The 22,598-nt window shown below is 36.7% G+C and overlaps 1 protein-coding gene across 6 annotated transcripts in view; it reads left to right on the top strand.

Annotated features, from left to right (window-relative positions):
- The window catches only part of Osbpl1a (oxysterol binding protein like 1A), a 206,796-nt gene that overhangs the window by 117,147 nt on the left and 67,051 nt on the right, over nt 1–22,598 (top strand). For all 6 annotated transcript variants that reach the window (XR_007213389.1, XM_048363309.1, XM_048363310.1 and 3 more), the window contains one exon: nt 17,654–17,816. Coding sequence is in view for 4 of the 6 variants with exons in the window: in XM_048363309.1 (XP_048219266.1) it covers nt 17,654–17,816 (163 nt within the window). In the remaining 2 variants the exon portion in view is untranslated. The remainder of the gene's footprint in view (nt 1–17,653; nt 17,817–22,598) is intronic.

Genomic DNA, 22,598 nt, shown 5'->3' with positions numbered 1-22,598 from the left:
AGTTCCACCTTCAGTTTTCTGGTGGTTGATTAGAGGTAAGAGTCTTACAGACTTTCCTGTCTGGGCTGGCTTTGAACTGCAGTCCTCCTGAGTAGCTAGGATTGCAGGCATGAGCCACACACAACTGGCCTCAAGTCTTTTTTTTTCTTTTTTTCCTAGTCCTGGGGCTTGGCCTCAGGGCCTGAACACTGCCCCTGGCTTCTTGCTCAAGTCTAGCCAACATTCTACCACTTGAGCCACAGTGCTACTTCTTGCCTTTTCTGTTTATGTGGTGTTGAGGAGTCAAACCCAGGGCTTCATGCATGCAAGGCAAGCACTCTACCACTAAGCCATATTCCTAGCCCCAAATCTTACTTTTCTGATGTCATTTTTCTTGCAGTGATTATCTGTATACCTCTGAGTTCATTTTCCCTTGCCATTTATTTTCTGTCCCTAGAAAGTTAGGCAATATAAATTCTAAGTTACAGGTTTCTTTCTAGATTTTAAGTTATATATTTTGTAATTTAGTAAATAGGTCACTGTGACTGCATTCATTACTTTATTGTATATGCTGTAATATTTTTATATCACCTTGCAAGACCAGACTTGAAAATGAGTCTAAGTACTACTACCCTCTTAATACTTAAATCAACTGACATCTCTAAGAGATCTTGTCTCTTTCAATTACCCACTTCTTATTTCTGTTATTTAGCATTCTCTTTTCTTTTTCCCTCACTTTATACTTTCTTTTCTATTTCTTGATACTTAGTGGTGAAAGATGAATGATTATTTTCTTATTCTTTATGGCATTGTGTGTGCATGCACACATGTGCGTGCATGCGTGTTTGTGTGTGTGCATGCTGGCACTGGGGCTGGAACCAAGGACTCATACTTGCTAAACAGCTATCACTTGAGCCATTCTCCAGTTCTTCTTTTCCTCACATTTACCCCTCTCGTTTCTATCTTGCTATACTTGTGTGTTTTTGATCAGCTGCCTCAATCCCAGCATCAAAGGGTCAGTCAGGATGATATGTGTCTTTTTTTCTCTGAATCTCAAAGGTTTACCATTATTATTTATCATACAATCTTTGTTATTTCTTCCACAATCCAATGTGCCTGAGGAGACAGCATCAATGATAGAAAGTGCACCAGATTATCTTTGGAGTCTGGAAGCATGAGTTTTAGTAGTATTATTCCAGTGGTAACATTCTTCTGTGCAACACAGATTTTTGTTTGTTTGGTTTTGTTTGTCCTAGGGTTTGAAGTCAGGGCATAGTGCTTGCTTAGCAGTCCTTGTACCTCATAAACTATTCTGCTAGCCCTTTTTTGCATTTTTTTTTTTGCCAGTCCTGGGTCTTGAACTCAGGGCCTGAGCACTGTCCCTGGCTTCTTTTTGCTCAAGGCTAACACTCTACCACCTGAGCCACAGTGCCACTTCTGACTTTTTCTGTATATGTGGTGCTAAGGAATTGAACCCAGAGCTTCATGCATGCTAGCCAAGCACTCTACTCCTAAGCCACATTCCCAGCCCTTTTGCATTGTTTATTTTGTTTTACTTTTTTTTTTTTTTTTTTTTTGCCAGTCCTGGGCCTTGGACTCAGGACCTGAGCACTGTCCCTAGCTTTTTTTTTTTTTTTTTGCCAGTCCTGGGCCTTGGACTCAGGGCCTGAGCACTGTCCCTGGCTTCTTCCTGCTCAAGGCTAGCACTCTGCCACTTGAGCCACAGCGCCGCTTCTGGCCGTTTTCTGTATATGTGGTGCTGGGGAATCGAACCTAGGGCCTCGTGTATCCGAGGCAGGCACTCTTGCCGCTAGGCTATATCCCCAGCCCCTGTCCCTAGCTTCTTTTTGCTCAAGGCTAGCACTCTACCACTTGAGCCACACAGCACCACTTCTGGCCTTTTTCTATATATGTGGTGCTGGGGAATTGAACCCAGGACTTCAGGTATATGAGGCAAGCACTCTTGCCACTAGGCCATATTCCCAGCCCCTTTTGCATTGTTTTTAAAGCAAGGTCTCACATTATGTGTATGCTGGCCCAAACTGAGTCCTCCTATTTGTGCCACTCTTTGTCACTGGGATGACAAGTGTGTGCCATTTTACTTAGCCACTGGTTGAGATGGACTCTTGTGTGAATTTTTATACCCAGGCCTGCTGAAATCCATGATCTGCAGATCTCTGCCTCCCAAGTTCCTAGAGTTACACCATTGTCTAGGAGCTTGAACAGAAATCCTTTCTTCTACTTCACAGTTGTGAGATGCAAAGAAGATAAGGGTAAACACACTGGATTTATATTAAGGCAGTCTTTGTATGCTGTACAATTAAGAGTGAGAATGGGGTGACTTGTAGTGTTTTGAATGAGAAGAACCCTGATAGGAAGCAGTATGTGGTTACAGGAATGACAGGAAGCATGAGATTTGTGCTTAATGATTGAGAGAGAAACCTCTCTCCTGGGGGAAGGGAGCTCAGACCCTCCCAGGCCACAGACACAGAGTACCTCCAAGCTACCCTTCAGTTTACAGAGTTAGTATGTGCTGTATTTTCCACGCCGGGCTTTTTTGAGCTTCCTTTCTTTGAGATATCAAATTTCACTTTGTATCATGATCTTATAATGGAGATTCTATTGTTATTCTGAGTTCTAAACAGCTGAATTAGAATTGATATTTGTAACTATAATTTTTAGTAGAATTGCAATGGTGGAAATGATTTAATTTGAAGTGTGTGTGTGTGTGTGTGTGTGTGTGTGTGTGTGTGTATGTGTGTGTATGTTAAGGAATTGCTTAAAATGCTAAAGTTAAAGAATTAAATCTGTACAGCATCTAGTCTGGTTTCCCAAGTCTTTATTTGGGAAGTATGCCAGTACAGGGAATATATAAAAATAGAAACACTCTTTCATCAGCTAAAGCAGTTCCATGGACCATAGTTTGAAAATTTTGAATCTATTCTTTATTTTACAGAGGAGGACACTAGGATCCGGTCCCAGGATCATTTACTTGCCCACGCTCACCTAGGTCGGAGGGCAAAACAGAGCTAGTTTCTGCCTCCAGATTTATTGCTAAAGAACATCCTAACTGTAACAAAGCATGGCTTGACTTGGGAAAACTTCATCCATTAGATAAGACAGTTTACCTGTTATTGAAAGCTGATTTGACTGTTTATTTAAGCTAAATTCACAATTTGACAAAAGAATAACAAGTTTAGAAATAAGATAAACAGATGGCTTAGAATACTGACATCTCAACAAATTTTGCATAGAATACTTAGCTTCCAAATTCTCCAGAGGAAATTTCCATCCATTGGGGGAAGAGGAGGGAGTTGGTCGGTTAAAGTTTCATTCTGAAAGAAAATAGAATATATCCATTTTTCTACCTATTTAAAATGTTTTCCCAAGAAAACACTCTGCTATTGATGCTTATAGACTAGACTGGATTTTCCAGAAATGGCTGCAGCTGAGTTGCAAGTTGGAGTTATACCCTTGATTTCTACTAAGGCACTTAAAAAGTTGGTTTGAATGATATGATTTTTTTCTTTTGCTCTATGATATTGCCCTACATATATTACCCTGGATGAGAAAATTAGAGCTAAGAGCAAAGAGGGATTTTGTTTTCCCCAAAGAACTGTGTTTTGCATTTTTTTTCCTTGTGGACAATTAAAAAGGCATAATTGATTATATTTCTCTTTTCATTTTGGCCTTAAGAGAATTTAGAGCCATATTTGAGGCATGTCCAAAATATCTCCATAGGCCCTATCACTTAGCGGCCCTACCCCAAATTCTTGACTATTTTCATAACCTCACAGATTGGCAGTCACTGGATTCTAATTACACCATTCTCTCATGAATTAGTTACTGTGCCCCAGAGTACATTTATGTATGGTGAGTATATTTTTGGACTTTTCTGCAAGCAGTATTAAGCATTACTAAGTATAAGCTGTTAGACATTCATTTTTACTTTATACTATGGTTCCATTTTTTTGTCAAGAATATATGCTTTCTGGGAAACAGGAATGGAAGGAAATGGGGTGTGCATATGTAGTCACTATATTTGGTGTATATTTTGTAAAAAACTGAACTGTGTAACGAGAGTAGGGACAGGAAAGGGAAAGTGGAGGAGAACAAAGGAAGTGGTGACACTGACCAAGAAGAATTGTACTTATAATCTGAATTATGGAATTGTAACCCCTTTGTATAGCTATTAGTAACAACAAAAATATGTATTTTGTGTGTGTCACACATGCTAGTCTGGGGATTTGAACTCCAGGACTCTGCTCTAACTTAGCTTTTGTTTTTTTCTTACTCATGGTTGGTGCTCTATCACTTGAGTGATGCCTCCAGTTCTCACTTTTTGCTGGTTAGAGAAAAGTGTCTCACATACTTGGCTGCCCAGATTGTCCTTGATCATCAGGTCTTAGCATCCCAAATACCTAGTATTATAGGTATGAATCATTGGCACCTAAAATGCATTCATTTTGACATTAATTTATTATCAATAAATTCAAGAACCCATGTTAAAATACATAGGAGGAGTCTAATTATGTTGTATTTTAGCGTTTAGAGAAATACATTTTAAAATATTTAAATTTACATTTTAAGTTTTACATGTCTTTGTTGATTGATTGATTGTGCTGGGATCAAACCAGAAGAACTTCACACATGCTAGGCCCAATTTTATCCATTTTAACTGCACAGTTCAGTGCCACCAAATATGTTTGCAGTATATATACTCACCATCTCTCCCTGGAAACCTTTTCAACTTGTAAAAGTAAATTGATGTACATAATGAACCATAACTTTCTATCCTCTACCCTTTCCCAAGCACCCCCAAACCATCATTCTTCCCTCAATGTAAAATTGGCTACTTTCTGTACCTCATGTAAGTGGAATCATCTTATATTTGTTTTTTTCTGTCATACAATATGTCAGAATTTCCTCCTATTTAAGAATAATAATTCTATAATGGGATACTGTTCTTTGTTTATCCATCTGTCCATGGACACGGATTGCTTTGTCCTGTAACTGTTACAAAGAAAACTTGGGAATGTGGATGTACAAACACATCTTTTAATCTCATTTTACATTTTTCTTTAGAATATGCTCAGAAATGGTATTGCTGGTTTGTGTCCCACTTTTTTTTTTTTTTTTTTTTTTGGCCAGTCCTGGGCCTTGTACTCAGGGCCTGAGCACTGTCCCTGGCTTCTTCCCGCTCAAGGCTAGCACTCTGCCACTTGAGCCACAGCGCCGCTTCTGGCCGTTTTCTGTATATGTGGTGCTGGGGAATCGAACCTAGGGCCTCGTGTATCCGAGGCAGGCACTCTTGCCACTAGGCTATATCCCCAGCCCTGTGTCCCACTTTTTAATTTTTTGAGAAAACATCATATTTTCTATAGCAGCTTCACTATTTTTATTCCTATCATTGATGCACAGAGTTGTAACTACTTTACTACATCCCTACCAACTTTATTATATTTGTATTTCTTATTCTATTTGTATTTGTTTTTATTTTTGATAATAGCCATACTAAAGAGTGTGAAGTATAGGGAGTAATTTTGTAAGTAGAATCTCTACATTTTCTATGCAAATATTAACGCCTAGATTGCCAGACTGTTCCTCCTCATATTGACCCATAATTGCTCTGCAGAATAGTGATCTTGTTACAATTTTACAAATGATTTGCCATTTTCCTTGCTGGAAGTGTGGTGGGAGCTACCCTTTTTCAGTTAACTGAAAAATTATGAACAGGAATATTATTAGAATTTTCCTAGATTTCAGACTGAATTATAATTATATCTTCTACTTTTGTCATTCGTCGGGCTTGTGTGCCCTGTGAACAGTTTCTCCCTATTCCACAAAATCTTGTGACCCCCTTCCTACTTCAGACCTTTTGCTGTTCCTCTGCCTGCCTGGTTCTCTCCCCTTTAGCAGCCTTTGTTCTAGTGCTGTATTCTCAGTGCCTCCTCTGGGACTCCTCAGTAACATCCCTGCCTCCCAGGACTCCTTTTCCCCTTAGTCGATTTGTTTTTATCTTTATTGTTTTCCACCATCTAGAACACTAAATATCCTACAGATATACCTTCTTTCTTTCCACATGGTGGATATAACGTACTGAGTGCAGGAATGATCAAATGTTTTATTTATTAGGGATTTCTTGGCATCTGGAATATCTGGCATAGTGTGGGTTTTGTTAGGTGTAGAGCACAATGCAATGAGTCGCTTTCTGGTTTATAAGTTGCATAATAATACTTTGATTGGTATGGACACTTGAGTACCAGTTTAGTTATTGGTCAACTTGCTTTTCTTTTGAAATGATAGCAAAAAATTAAGTCTACCTGAAGATGGGAAAATAAAAAGCCATGTTCATTGTTTAGAACTTTGGGTATTTTCTAATCATTTTGGTTGGTTAATATTTTCTTTCACAAACATTTTATTTGCTCACAAAATTTGTTTTATAAAAATATCAGTCATTAAAACAAGATTACACTTTCAACTTGTCGGAACAGAATTTTCTAAGTAGGAGGCCTAAGCTAAATGGTCTTGGAGTGGCCAGAGTCCAAAGTTAATTGCTTAGTGTCCCCAGTGTAGCATTAAATACTATCTATATGTATCATTACTGGCAAAACTTGATATAACCACTGATTGTAATGTTCCTTCAGAAGGAGTTTTATGTATTGAGTTGTGACTGCAACATAATTTTAATTATTTTTCTCTTAGTTTGAGAAACTCGAAAATACATTTCTTGAACAGAATAAAAAATAAATATTTTATGTAAGGAAAGCTAGTCTTTGAGTACTAAACAGTAGTCACCATGTGGAAAGACCTTTTTTTCTGAGTTAGAGATGAAGGTATTGAAAAACAAATTGGGGAGACATGGTATAGCAATACTGTGAAATAGTCCTTCTAGTTCATATTCTTGCAACAACATGGATAATCTGAAAAAATATCTTCCACCGAGTGAAAGAAGTCAGGCACAATTAGCGCAAAAGTAAGCTAAACATAATCAAAGGTTGTGGTTGCCTGGGCTGGAGGGAAGGAGGAGAGTACTGTGACTGAGCACATGAGTGTAGGAAAGCTGGGCAGGATCATAGGAATGTGCTGTGTGTGGGTGGTGATGCCAGTTCATGGAGAACATGTAAAACTACACTGAACTCCACACTCAAATGGATGCTATACATTATTATAGTAAATTCATTAAAAAATTAAAGACAGTTGCTATGGAGGTACTTGTTATAAATTTTTCTAGTTTATTTTTTTGGTTTTATTTTTTTTTTTAGTAGAATTGTAACTGTAATTGGAGCTGGAGCCTGAATAACTTCTGAAAACAGGATTTATTTAGATTATGATTAAGTGTCTGTGCCTTTAAAAATGATTTTTCTTCCATTGTGGCATATTTCTAAAGAGATTTTTAATGTCAATGATATATAAAACGCACAAATCTGTGGTTATATAATAGCAAACTATTTTTAGCCATAGCTTTGCAATTGTTGGAAGACAGGAGTATGCTTAACAAATTCTCAGATTGAGCTCCTATACCAGACATCTGAGAAAGCCATGCACTCTTCATTACTAGAGGACCTTATCAACATCACTTCAATTTACTGCATTGAGAAGTTGAGGCAAAAATTTGATGATGCAAATATCAATCCTTGAAGTAGACATTTTAAAATATTTTGCTAAATATGAAATTATGAGAGAATTACATAGAAGACATTTGAATATACAGAAAACTATTTTGTACAAAGTATAAAGAATATAAAAATTAGTACCCTGGACCTGCTGGTAAGATCTTCTTATGTCTTACGTCTTCTTATGTATTGTGTTTTTGAAGTTCATGTGCATTATAATGTGTATCAGTATTTTGTTCCTTTTATGGCTGAGTAGTCTGGGATAAGTACGTGTAACACACACAAACACACACACAGCACGTTTATGGCTGAGTAGTGTTCTGGGATAAGTATGTGTACACACACACACACAGCATGTTTTGTTTTTATGTACTCACACACATTCTACCTTTTGGCTATTGTGAACAATGCTGCTATAAGTGTTCTTTTACAAGTACGAACATTTGCTTCAATTATTTTGGATGTATCGCAGTGGCTTTTTGGGATCGTAAGCGAATTCTATGTTTAACGTTCTAAAAACCTACTAAATTGTTTTCTATGATGGGTAAAACATTTTACATTCTGGTAAATCAGAGACAAAGTTTCCAATTTCATAATAATTGTAAACAATTATTACTTTACCTTTTTAGGAATTGAACCTCATTGTAATTAGGATTTTCATTCATCTGAATACTAAAGATATTGAATAACTTCTCATGTGCTGGCTACTTGTTTATCTTATTTGGAGAAAAGTCTCTTTGAAGCTTTTGTTCATCTTTAATTGAGTGGTTATGCTCAAGTTGTAGGAGTTCTTTATGTAATTGTGTATTCTATATATAGAATTCTTATCAGATACACGATTCACACATGTATTCACATATATTATCTTTTTAGTTTGTTGGTAATGTTCTTTGAGGCACCAAAGTTTTAAATTTTTGTTGCTGTGCTTTTGGTGTATTTTTTGTACTTGGCTCACAATAATTGTACATACTTGGTTCACAATAATTGTACATATTTATAGGTTACAGTATGGTAGCTCCATATACACACATATATATATATATATGTGTGTGAATACATATGTATATATGTGATATGCAGTGATCAAATGAGGTTGCTTGTAGTATTCATTGCCCCAAGTATTTATCAGCTCTTTGTGTTGGAACATTTGAAATCCTCTCTAGTAGTTATGTTGAAGTATGTAATCGTTGTCAACTATACTTGTACCTTACTGTGATCTAGAATGTTTGGAAGGGTTCTTCTTGTGTAATGGAACCCTTTAAAAAAATTAAGCAGATTCTTCAAAGTCAGTAGTTATGGAGGAGTCACATCAGAATAGTCTGTGGTACTTTATAAACATTACATGTATCAGTGTTAGGGTTAGCATGTTACAAATAATCCCCAAAGAATATTAGCTTAAATTAGTTAGGAAATTTTGTGTTCCTTTCACCTTAAAAAAGGCTGGAGAGTGGGCAGTTATGGACCTGGAATGACACTTGTAGGAGTTTGGAGTTGTTCTAAGTATTAAATTCTAGATATCAGAAAGGAGGAAGGCAAGTGGAAAATTGTGTCGTTCTTTGCGTAGATGTAGTAAATTCTGCACACCAGTCATTTTTCTTGGCTAGAACTTATTCATCCAGCTGTAGTTGCCAGAATCTGAGAAGTAATAGGCTTAGGTGATATGGCCCTGCAATAAATAGAGACTCTAAGCAAGGAAAAAAAGGGGAGGATATATATATCTCGACAGAAATGAATAATCTGACACAATACTCAGGCATTGTTCATTCTTAGAAATCCTAATTCAATAATGTTGGAACTGAGCCTTTTGATTTAGACAACAATGAACCAAATATATGGCTGATTGCATTAGACTCTTCATTATTGGAACCTCTTCTCTAAGCCAGGTTTTCAATAGCACATCTGCCAGTCCTTGGAAGGAGAAACTTCTCTTAGGGGTATGGATTCAGACAGGCTCCTAATATATCTAAAGAACCTGTCATTTTAGAGCAGTGTGATCCAAGATGGGAGTTCTAAATGGTTTTAGTGAATCTTTACTCTAGTCCCCTCCATCTCATTTGCCTGGCCTGGGAACTCCTGTCCACTAAGAGCTGATATAAGACTCTGGTTTCTTTTGTTTGTTTGTCTGTTTGAGAGAGAGAGAGAGGGGGGGGGGAGATGAATATTTTAAGGAAATGAGTTATGTGGTGATAGATACATGTCCAAAATCTGCAGAGAAGTCTGGAGAATAGCTGCAGTTCAAGTCCCAAAATTGGGAGAATTTGTTGTTCTAAGGCCTTTGACTGATTGGATGAGGCCTACCTATACTGAGTAGACTGGGTACTTTACTTTCCTGAAAACTCACAATTTAGACACTAATCTCATCTAAAAATTATTTTACAGAAATACCTAGAATAATATTTAATTGCAGATCAGGATACCATTAAGCATATTAAAGACCCCATGCTCTTAAAACACTCATGTTTTTCCCTCAGCATTGTTACTGGACTGTATAACTGATTATTGATAATACCGTGGCTTGGAAAACTTGTAATCAAAGATGTTAGTGATTTGGGTCAACTATCTTGAATTCTTTTTGCTAGAACAGGGCTTGAATTCAGGCCTTTTGCCCTCATTTGGCTTTTTCACTCAAGGATGATGTTCTACCACTTGACCACCTCTACTTACTGTTTTCTGCTTGTTAATTGCAAATAAGAGTCACACAGACTTTTCTGCCTGGGCTGGCTTCAAACCTTGAACCTCAGACCTCAGCCTCCTGAGTAACTGGAATTACAGACATGAGTCACCAACACCCATTTCTTAAACATTTTGTTCTTTTGTTTTTACACATATATTCATCACAGAGTTGTTAAAAGGATTTAATGAACTAATAGTACGTTAAAGTTCTTTTTGAACAGTAAGATGCTGTGCATCTACCTTAGTGATAGAAGCTACAGAAATAGTTTTGGGTATGTAGAGCCATTTTTAGACAGTGCTCATAAAATATATTCCTCTCCTTCCCCTTTCTCTTCTCCTCCTTCTCATGTTCCTTTTTTGTTGTCTTTATAAATAAACTCTCATATTGATGTTAGGAATAATAATAATTGTAGAAGTATTTATGCTAAAGGGCCAGCATTTATATTACATTTTCTTTGTAGATTTGGAAATACTTATATGGGTTAAAGAGCTTTACTAAGAAAATAGTATTGCTTTCCTCCTGTTTCTGGGCATTCCTGATAGTGTGTATCTTGCATTCATTAAAAATACAAATACTCAATATTTACCTCTGTGTGCACTGCATTCCAGACACTATTCCAGGAACTAATGATACAATTTGGACAATTAGCAAGTATTATTTCAAAAAACTTAAAAATTTAGAATCCTTATTGACTAGATAATTTACAATTTTACATGTTTTATATAATCAGCCATGATTTACTACATTACATTGTGCAGTATTATATGTCTGAGAATTCGCTTTGGAAGTAATCAAATTAGCAGATTACTAGCAGAAACATCTGTTTAACAAGCCCCATTGAGTTCAGTGGGGGAGACTGTATGGAGGTCACTCAGAGTGGTGTTTCCTTTTCTCTTGGTTTGACTCAAATTGAGGAAGATGACAGTATCTGTAGCAAAAAGTTGATCAAGTTAGTGTACATGAGGCTTTGTAGGGTCATGAGTCCCATTTTAATTTTATTCTGAGACCATACTTCTTTTATGTTGTATATCAATGTCAAGAGGCATCTTACTACATAATTTGCTGGGACCAGTAATTAGTTGGAGGACTGTTGAGACTTGTTTCTTTTCTCTATATTTTTTATTTGTACTGAGACAACTAAAGCAATTACAAGACAACTTGAAATTGTACATATCTACCTATCTTAATCTGTACAAATATATGTCAGGACCATCCAACAGTATACCTGGGGGTTAGATTCCATCCTTTTGCAGATTCAAGAGCATCATTCCAGTGATTTTTTTTTTTTTTTGCCAGTCTTGGGCTTGAACTCAGGGCCTCGGCACTATTCCTGAGCTTTTCTTTTGCTCAAGGCTGGCACTGTATCACTTGAGCCACAGCACCACTTCAGGATTTTCTCTTTATGTTATGCTGAGGAATTGAACCCAGGGCTTCATGCCTTCTAGGCAAGCACTCTACCACCAAGCCACATTCCCAGCCCCTCCAGTGACTGACCAGTCAGTCTTTCTCCTCACCCTATTAGCATACCTTAGTTATATTAGGAGAGGATTCATTGTAATATTCACACACGGATACAATGTTTTCTAGTCAATCTCTATTTCCAATTTTTTAATGAACCTTCTCCATCAGTTGAAAAGTAGGCCTGTATTCTTCAATAGAAAAACCTTGTTGAGCTATTAAAGGCAGCAGCCCAGTTCTTTACTTGCCTTTTTAGCAGGAACTTAGGGTAGCCATAGTTGCTCTCTCTGTTGACTCATCAGGAAACTACCCTTTTCAAATTCATTATCAATCCTTAAAAGCCCAGTGCTTATTTTCATATTATTTGATCTTCCATGAGACTTTGACATTAAGTTTTATCAGTTTTTCCTCCTTGACATAACCTTTCTAGGCTTCTACTCCTAGTTTTCCCTTACTGCTGTTCTCCACCCTGTCTCATACCCCCTTTCCTTTGTCATTGTGTTGTTTCTTTTGCTAGTATTTTCACCTTTACCACTGGGCTTTATCTTTGGGTTTCTTCTCATTTCTATCTCACATTCATCTTAGTCTATCTAGTCTTATGGCTTACAGGGTAAGCTATATAACATATAATCTCTTCTTCCTTGTACGCCTGATTTGATATCTAATTGCTCATGCAAATATGCATTTACTTCATTACTTGAGTGTGTAGTAGTATCTTACATTTACTGACCCACTGTCCTTAGCCTTCTACTGTCTTTCTCATGTTAGCTAAGTGCAACTTTGTCCTTGTTGCCCATCCTCAAACCATGGAGTCATCACTGTCCTTCCTTACTTGTACATCACATAGTCTGTCAGCAATTTATAAGATCATCCATCAAGATCTTCAAGAATCTGATTACTTCTCAATACTTCCATTGCCAGTACTCATCTCTTTTTCTAGCTGCTATAGACACATCTTAAAGGGTCTTTTTTGTTTTACTTTTGCTTTCTTCTAGTATCTCTGCTTCAGCAAGAGCATAAGGAAGTTTATCTTCCTTGAAAGAGTTGTGAATGATAGCATAGAAGAAAGGCATTAGAGTTAATGACTGACAACCCTGAATTTAATGTGACAGTTGTGCTTCATAAAATGCAAAACAAATTGTGTATTATACTATTATGAGGATGTCTTAACACTTCATCCTTCATTTGGCATAGGATCAAAGTATAATAGCCTTGGCTCCTAGAAGTGAGCATGTGATTGGGTGTGTATTTAGAAGCATGGTGACTATTTGCATTTTATGCAGGCATCTCTTTCTTAGGCTATTTTTCTGTTACCATAACTCAATACCATAGACTGGGTAATTTATAAAGAATAAAGATTTATGTATTCCTATGATTCTGGAGGCTAGAATTTTTTTTGTTGTTGTTGTCAGTCACGGGGCTTGAACTCGACCTGAGCACTGTCCCTAAGCTCGTCAACTCAAGGCTAGCACTCTACTTGAGCCACAGCGCCACTTCTCTCTGCCTTTGTCATGTGCAAGGCAAGTGAGGGCAGAGAAAGGATCAGCTCATCTTTTTCAGGTTGTAGGAAAGGACACCAAAAGAGCTAGTGCAGTATTTATTTATTTATTTAGTCTGTCATGGTGCTTGAACTCTGGGCCTGGGCGCTGTCCCTAAGCTCTTCAGATCAAGGCTAGCACTCTACCACTTGAAATACAGCACCACTTTCAGTTTTCTGATGGTTAATTGTAGATACAAGTCTCAGGGACTTTCCTGCCTGGGCTGGCTTTGAACCGAAATTCTCAGATCTCAGCTTGCTGAGTAGTTAGAATTATAGGCACGAGCCACTGGCACCTGGATGGAAAGTCTTAATTACATGACATTGCCATCTGCTTAGTATCTGCTGAAGACCTTCCTGCTAGAGCATAGCATGGTAGAAGAAAATAGAGCAAAATTGCTAGCTGGTATACATCTCCCTCTTCATACATAGCTACAAATGTCATCATGTAGACCCCACTCACATGATTTCATCTGATCTTAATTCTCCAAAGTACCACTTCTAAATACCATTGTCATACATTGGAGATTAAGACATCTGGGTACACTTTCAAGCTATAGAAGGGTGGTAGTCAGGCTTGTGAGCAAAAGAGCTCTTATTAGCTGTAATTGATCAGATTCATGGTTTTTATCAGCTACCTGTATGAGAAAAGTTTGAGAATGAAAATACACAGATAGGTATGTTCCTTCACAGAGAAAATTAGGCAGGGTTTTAATTGGAGATCTAGTATTACAGTTTCCAATAGATCTTTGTTATTGTAGCTACCCAAGTAAGAACAAAGAAGAAATGTGTAAGTCTGGTGTTGTTTAACAAACCACAGTGTGGCCAGTTGAAAGAGCAGACAGAAATGGTCAAAATTTCACTTGTCTTATATTTGGTAATTGTATACCATGTTCTCTGAATACCAAACACCAAGTCCTTCCCTACTTATTATTCTATCTTTGCCAAATAATTTATTACACTGCCCCATTTAACGGTAAGGGATTTACCTATGAAAGAAAGCATAGGTAAGTAATACAGCACTTTCCAGAATGACAGAGCAGATGAAATTTGTCTACGAGGACTAGGTGTAAGACTATTTTTAAAACTCTGGATTCTTTTCCTGATACCCATTACGTTTGCAAACATTTACTGTGAATTTCACCTTCTAGCATGAAAATGAAATGAAATCAAGGTGGTTTGAGGAGGCCGGTCTACCAGAAAAGCTTAAATTAATCTTTAAAATGCTGTAGAGAATTGAGAGCTTTAGTCTAGAATGTGTTGATATAATTATAAACCCGCTGAGATCTAGTGCTGTAAAGAAAGTTTTCTATTCCATTAACAATAGGTAGAATAATTATTGCTTTTGAGAATTTAAAAGGTACTATAATCAATATGAATATGTTGATACAAAATGTAAATGAAGCAAACATTCCATCTAGAATTAAAGAGATATTGTATGGGAAGAAGAGTTTTCTGTTACAATATCATTTCTTGTTTTTTAAATAGGAAAAATATCCAGTTGGGTGTCCGTGGCTCGCCCTTGGTGTCACATTAAATTCAGGGTTATCAGTCATTAACTCTAATGCCTTTCTTCTATGCTATCATTCACAACTCTTTCAAGGAAGATAAACTTCCTTATGCTCTTGCTAAAGCAGAGATACTAGAAGAAATCAAAAGTAAAACAAAAAGGACCCTTTAAGATGTGTCTATAACAGCTAGAAAAAGAGATGAGTACTGGCAATGGAAGTAATGAGTCCCTGGCTCATACTAGGTTTTAAGTGCAATATTTCCCTTAAGTATTTCTGAAATATTGTGCTTAGAGTGGATTTGAAATGACATTTTTCTAGCATTCCCTCTAACTGACTAGACAATAGTAATGAGCAGTTAAGTGTTCTCTTAGAGGCTTCTGTAAAGCAAGGAGAGAGCTCATTACTAATATATAGCTCATTTCTGGGCTATATATTGCTTTCTTAGGTATATCACTTATATAATGGGAGAGACTGCCATTTTGTGGGTAGCTTTTATAGTAAAGCTTTTTCAGTGCAGTAAATATTCATAGAGTTGAAACTAATAAAAGTACCCTAAGATCTACAGAAAGACTAAAAAGGTTAGAAATAGAAGGCTAGAGCTCTTCCTCCCTTACTTCCCACATTGCTTCACACCCTGCTCACTCTCTATAACAAGTGAGAACAGATGTAAATGTGGCAGAGTGATTTTAATTGGTAAGGTGATTTCTAAATGGGTAAAGGAGAGATTTGTTATGAATTAGGAGACTGGGTATTTGAGAGCCTTGATGGTTTATTTGCCACTTGGATGAAATTTGTTATATAAATGTAGTCATTAAAATGTGTACATTTGTCAGATACAGTTCACTTGACTTATGCCTTAAGTTATTGTACAGAGGGATTTCAATGCAACATGTCAGTTTGAGTACAGTGCATCTTGAGGTCCCCTTTCATCATCTCCTCCCATTTTCCCCAACCCTGTGAATCCCCTAAATTTTCCTACTTTCATTTGATATTTATATTTAAATATAGAATGTCTACAGCATATTTGCATTTTGATGTTTGAAAAGTTAAAAAGATAAATCTGAAAGGAGAGAGTAGGCAGAGATGAAAGAAGTTAAATCTTCCTGCAGTGTTGTTTTTGGACTCTACAGATAGAATACTGGTAAGTTTTTTTCCATTTAAAGAAAGGATCATTTTAGACATTGTGTCTAATTTGTCTTTATAGACAAATGAACAGTTTAACCCATCAGATGGAGAAAAGATAGGTTTTTAATTACTTTTGGAGATGCCTTTGTTATAAGAATATTTGCAAGTATTGCAATTATGTGTTTAGTTTTTTTATTTCCATGTCTTATTTGTTATTGCTTACCGTTTATTGATATTATAGTATCACTACTCCAATAATTATAATCTTATTATTATAATGATGAATACTAAGGTGCCTGAGGACTGGAGGTATTCCCAGGATAATAAAGATTTAATTAACCCTGTTGTGCCATGCATGGAGCCTTTCAGTAAAACTGTATTTGAAGTTGTATCTCAGAGCACTGTGCCTAATGTGTGGCTATGGGACTACAAAAAAGCCCCGAGTGTGTGTGTATGGGGGGAGTTGCTTTATCCTAGGAGGCCATTGAGAGACAAATGAGAGTGGAATGTCAGGGAGTAAAGGGGTAGATTCACCACAAAGGAGCCATTATGAAAAAGTATGGCAGCTGACAGGATCTAGAGTGGGAAGATTTGACCCAGTGGAGAAGTAGGAGTTACATGTATAGTGCTTCTCAATTTGTTAGAGTACCCTGGGTTTGGGGCCTCGGGTTTATAAGGAAGGAAGAAGATAATGAAAGAAGTAAGGCCTCACCAGAATGGTTCTGTTTTCTAATGTATCTGTTTCATGCTTTAGAGTTATAGTTGAGAAACAGATTTAGCTGGTAAATTGGGAAAACAAAATTGAAGGCCACTAAGCTGTACATACTACTAAATTAGAATTATATGGTAGTAGAAACTATAAGAGAGAAACTAATGGAGAAAAGACTTCTGAGAATACACAGTGGCCACTCTGGTTTCCCAGTTTATCTGATCCCCGTATACAGTGCCTCTTTGGCTAGTAATCGAACAAGATAAAAGGACTGCTAGAGATTTCTGGAATCTTGATATAAAAATAGATGAAACTGTCCATACCAAATTCAGTGTATCTTATAAGGACAAGGTAACTTGAATTTAAAGGGTTTTAGTTAGCTGTAAAAGTTCAGAAACTCTTGAAGAATCATATGCTTGAAATAGCTGGTGTCTTTGAAGGGTGAAAAAAATCAAATAAGGCTTTAGCTTATCTATAACATTTGTTGGCATGTACTAAATTTAAGATTAAATATGTTACTGAAGCCTGCTACTTTGAGAACTATAAAATGTCTAGTTATTTTTAGGGAATTCATTCCCTTTTATATATACCAATTGCTTTGAAAGTAGTAAACTAGGAGGTTATATCTTAAGCTTTTATCTGGTATACATTTTATACTTAGGATAGTTTTAATTTTGTTAAGCAGCTTATTTAAGGTGGTTCTTTGGTTTCACGATTAGTGTTGGGAGAGAAATATTCTCTAAATTTAAAAAAAGTATAATTTCTGTATTGACTAACCATTTCTTATGCCAAGATCCTAATCGTTTGAACTGAGTTTGGTAGTTTTTAGTCTGTTTTCATTATAGCTAAGCTGTTATGAGAAAAGACCCTGTGGGAAGAACAAAATTAGCTTGGTAATTTTGCTCATTCATCCATGTGTATATAACACTACTGTTTTCATTTCTGGTGCTGCAGTACAATTAGATCAAAAGCTAGTAACTTTTACATCCTCTTAAGTCTGTATCTCCTGTCATTCTGAACTTTGGAATATGCCTTTTCTTTTAGGTGAGGAATTTAAAATTGGAACAGGAACAAGAAAAAAACAAAATTTTGTCAGAAGCACTGGAAACTCTAGCCACTGAGCATCATGAATTAGAGCAATCTCTGGTTGAAGGATCCCCACCTCCCAGCATCCTGAGTGAAGACGAGTTCTATGATGCACTGTCAGGTAACTCTAGAAACCTTCTCTCTGTATTGAGAATGTAGAATGTACCATCTGAATGTTTTAAAGAGTAGATTTTCCCAAGTGTGTGTGTGTCTGTGTGTGTGTCTGTGCGTCTGTGTGTCTGTATCTGTCAAGGCTGGAGTTTGGAGGTTTGGGATGAAAATTCTTCACTCAGTCTGTCTATTTTGAGTATGTAAGCTGTGCTAGAATTAGAATACTTGTAAAATTGCACACATTTTTTTGTCATTCACTTTTCCACATACTTTTATTTGGTACATACAATTTTTAAAATATAGACTAAAACTCCATTTGCAAAAGTCTGCTATTGTAAGGAGTGCACACCAGCCGGAAGGATTCTTAATTTTTTCTATGAGTTTTCTGTCAGTTTTGCCACTTAGTCATAAATACAGGACCTGCCATTTTACAGACCTGTCTGAAGCTTCTGGTTGTTTTCACATTGCTCTTTTGAAGCAGCCCTGCTTGTCTTGAAATTGTTCAGAATCTGAGCTTTAACCTACAGGCAGTGAGATCAACAGCCTGTCTGGACTCTGCTTTTGAACGGTTTTCAGGAAGTGTGATTTCTGGATGGGTACTGTACTTCACAGATTTGTTTGAATTGCCCATGCAGCTCTATGTTAAAGTACATTCTTCTTTTCAAAAATAAGCAAGAGAAATATTCTTTTTACTCTTTAATTAACCAAACTTCAAAAAATGAAGTTTTTGGTCTCAGCAGATATTCTCAAAAAATTGCACACATTTGATTTATTTCTTCATTCAGTAACCATTTATTAACTAACTTGTGGTGCCAGGTGCTAGTATATGTTCTAAAGAAAGAGAGGTGCATAGTTTCTGCCTGCAAAGGATCTTAGAGTGAAGGACATTGATGAATAATACTTGCTTACAGCTCAATATGTTTAGTGCCTAAGTAGAAGAGAAATCAGGGTGTAACTGAATCAGAGAAAAGGAAGTATATAATTTTGTCTGAGAAATGTGTGCTAAAGAACATGGACTTCAGAGCCTAACACACAGAGCCATGTGACCTGGCTCATGACCTCTGTGATCCTTAATTTCTGCATATTTAAAAATAGGATAATTATTCATTTTAGCAGTAGGTTGCATGAGATGCAATTGAGGTAGTATGTTTAAATAGTGCTTAGGATAGTGCCTGGGAGTATCCAGCACTAAAAACTGGGAGAGGTAGGTGAAACTGCTAAGGAATCTTATCTTTTTTTTTTTTTTTTTGAGATACAGTCTCACTGTATAGCCCTAACTGGTCTTTTTTTTTTTTTTTCCTGTTTATGTGGTGCTGAGGAATCGAACCCAGGTCTTCGTGCATGCTAGTCAAGCACTCTACCACTAAGCCACATTCCCAAGCCTAAATATTTTTTTTTCATTTTTTGTCTTTTTGCCAGTCCTAGGACTTGAACTCAGGGCCCGAGCTCTGTCCCTGAGCTTCTTTTGCTCAAGGCTAGCACTCTACCACTTGAGCCAGAGCACCACTTTTGGATTTTTCTATATATGTGGTACTGAGGAATCGAACCCAGGGCTTCATGTATGGGAGGCAAGCACTTAAGCACTAAGCCATATTTCTAGCCCCTTTTTTCATTTCTTTATTGTCAAAGTGATATACAGAGGAATTACAGTTTCATATGTAAGGCAGTGAGTACATTTCTTATCCAACTTGTTACCTCCTCCCCCTAACTAGTCTTTTTAAAAAAATTTTTTATTGTCAAACTGATGTACAGAGAGGTTACAGTTTCATACATTAAGCATTGGATACATTTCTTGTACTGTTTGTTACTTCCTCCCTCATTCCCCGAACTCATGAACTTCTTGCCTTTGCCTTTCAAGTGCTGAAATTATAAGTCTGTGCCTGGCTGACTTTTGAGGGTTTATTTTTATTTTTTTGTGGTGGGGTGGGGGGTTGAATTGTTCTACTGGAGTTCTACTGGGGTTTGAACTGAGGACCACACATTTGCTTGGCCTTGCTTACTTAGCTAGTACTCTACCACTTGAGCCACATCTCCAGTCCCTTTCGGAAGTTTTTAATTGCCTGATATATTCACATCCACATCCTTTATAGCATACACACACACATACTTTTTAATGTAAGTTTTAAACTGGCGGTGTAGCTCAAGTTTGAGTTTCAGCTATGAGTGAAAAGGCTAGCGAGAAGTTTAGGCCCTGAGTTCAAGCACCAGTATTATATACTCCTCAACCCGCACAAAGTACCATTGTAACCATTATATACCAGATTTTTCACTAAACAACTTCTCTTACAAATATTTTCCTTCATTATTAGAACTCTAGCTTACTCTTTTTAAATATTGTGTGAAAAGTTTTGATTCAGTAAATTTGAGCCACAGTTAACCAGCTCTAGTCAACTTTCTGCTAGTCAGTTACATTTTTGTTTTAAGGTGTGAACTCAGGGACATATTCAAGTACTCTTCTGGTGAATGGTTAAGTAAACTGATTCATACCACCTTAGCAGGTTGCCCTCAAGGCTCTGCTATGACCCAGATCCTGCTTGTCTCTTCACACCTGCCTGCCCACCTTTCTACACCTATCTTGTCACCTAATCCCCACCCCCACCCCTGCCACTCACTGCATCCTGGCCACAGTAGTGTTTTTATCTAGGTCTCAAATGCAGTCATGCATTGGATAGTTAAACACACGGCTACATTAGAACAAGTAGCAGTCTACAAACCTATGTCTTGTTTAAAGTTTAATTTTAATTTCTAAATCATAATAACATTTTAAACTAAGCCTATTCTATATCCAGATGAGAAAGACATTTTTAAAGATTATTTTTTAAGCATTTTAAAGTTATTTTCACTAAATGTTTAACATTTTTTTTAGAAAGTTGCTAGGTTATATCACTTCCTTTAAGGTAACTTGGATGGAAATTGAATCTAGGGATTTCCTGTGGAAGTCTGTGTGATTTCCTGTGTCCCTTTATCATGTCCTCTTAAGCTTTTGCAGATAAGCAGGATCAGTGGAAATCTACTGCAATGGTGGGCCAGACAAACCTTGATGCAGATCCAGCAGTGTAGTATAATAATTTTTCTATCCCCAAGGGTTCCCTGGAGAAAATTATTTTTCTAGTGTACTTAGTGACTATAAAGATTTCATAAAATTCCATAAAGCAGACATCTTCTTTTCTCAGAATTTGGATGAACTTCATAGGTTAGCTTATTTAAAAGGAGATAAATTGAATGAATATCACCTTTTGTCTTGTCTGTTGAGTATAGGTGTGGGTGAAGTGGTTATATAAAGTAAAATATACAGCTAAGATGAACACTTCTGGATAAAGGGTTAAACAAGTACATATTGAAGCAAAAGATTTACTGAGATATTAAACCCAACTAGTTTTGTGAGAAAACTTCACCCTGTTAGCAAAGTTGTAGAAATACTGTATGGAAAAAGAAAATGATTTTATATTTTTCAATTTACTCCGTTTTATTTGTTTATTTATTTACTTTGTTGTAGGGCTTTAACTCAGGGCCTGAGTGCTGTCCCTGAGCTCTTTTGCTCAAGGCTAGTTCTCTACCATTTTGAGCCATAGCCCTCCTTCCATTAAGTCTTGAGTGCTTAATTGTAGATAAGAGTCTTGTGGGGACTTTTTTGTGTCAGTTGTCTCAGTATCCTGAGTAACTATGATTACAGGCATGAGCCACTGCACCCAGTGCAGTTTTTTATTTTAATTTACCTTTATATCCGTCAAAATTCTTACAAATTTTTCAATTATTGACTCTTTTGGTATTCTCTATTGTTCTTCTAGGCAAAATTAATCTGTTACTTTCTTCCTTCAGTTTATGTACTTCTTTTATAAGTTTGTTTGTCCTCTTTTGGACTTTTATAAGTTTGTTTTGTCCTTGTCTCTTTTGGATGGGGAAGAGTCATAACTACTTGCATTTCTGAAGTGCTTAGCACAGAATCGTCATCGTCTAAAAGCTTGATGAGCACAGGTTGTTAAATGAATGTTATTTGTATTTAAAGATACATTGGTAATCACTATAGAGCCTAAGATTATTAGTTGTACTTACTGATCTCATGCATCTGTCTTTGGTTTCCATGGGGGAGAGGATAACGTGTTGTAGAGGAGGAAGAAAGGATCAGATAGTGTCAAAGAAATAAAACTTGTACTCATGGAACTTGAAATAAAGTTTGATCTATGGGACCTGCACAGAGAGATCTGGGGAAAAAATACCTAAGGGTGAAAAAACTAAAGGTATATGATTCCTTGAGCATTTTTTGTTCACGGCTAGTTCTTTTCCACTTGAGCCACAGCTCTATTCCTGGCTGTTAGATAGTTAACTGGAGATAAGACTCAGACTTTCCCACCCAAGTTGGCTTAGAACTTCAACCCTCAGATCTCAGTCTCAGAAGTAGCTAGGATTACAAGTGTGAGCTTCCGGCACCCAACTCTAGGAAATTATTTTTTAAGTGTTTATTACCAGTTAAATGTCATTGTTATTCTTTGCTACTAGTATTAGTCAGATATCCATTTCATGGAAAATTCCTGCCCTGTATTATGTTAAAATGTTTTTCTTAATGTGTTCGCTTTCTTTTTTAGAAACATTTTGAGAAAAATTGCTCAAGAAAGGCTTTCTTGCTACATTTTCTTAATGCTATTTTGGTTGATGTTCATGAATAATGCATAAAACCCAATACTGTAGATTGACAAAACCAATAGATGGTTATATAATGAGACTGAAGTAAGTTTTAGCATTTTTCAACAGTTGAAAGAGTAGGACATTGTTAAATCATTTCTTTTCAAGTCAG

The sequence above is a fragment of the Perognathus longimembris genome, chromosome 15, assembly GCF_023159225.1.
Source record: "Perognathus longimembris pacificus isolate PPM17 chromosome 15, ASM2315922v1, whole genome shotgun sequence".
In the NCBI taxonomy this organism is placed as follows: Eukaryota; Metazoa; Chordata; class Mammalia; order Rodentia; family Heteromyidae; genus Perognathus; species Perognathus longimembris.
The sequence above is the reverse complement of the archived record's forward strand: the minus strand, read 5'-3'. Positions and strand labels throughout refer to the sequence as shown.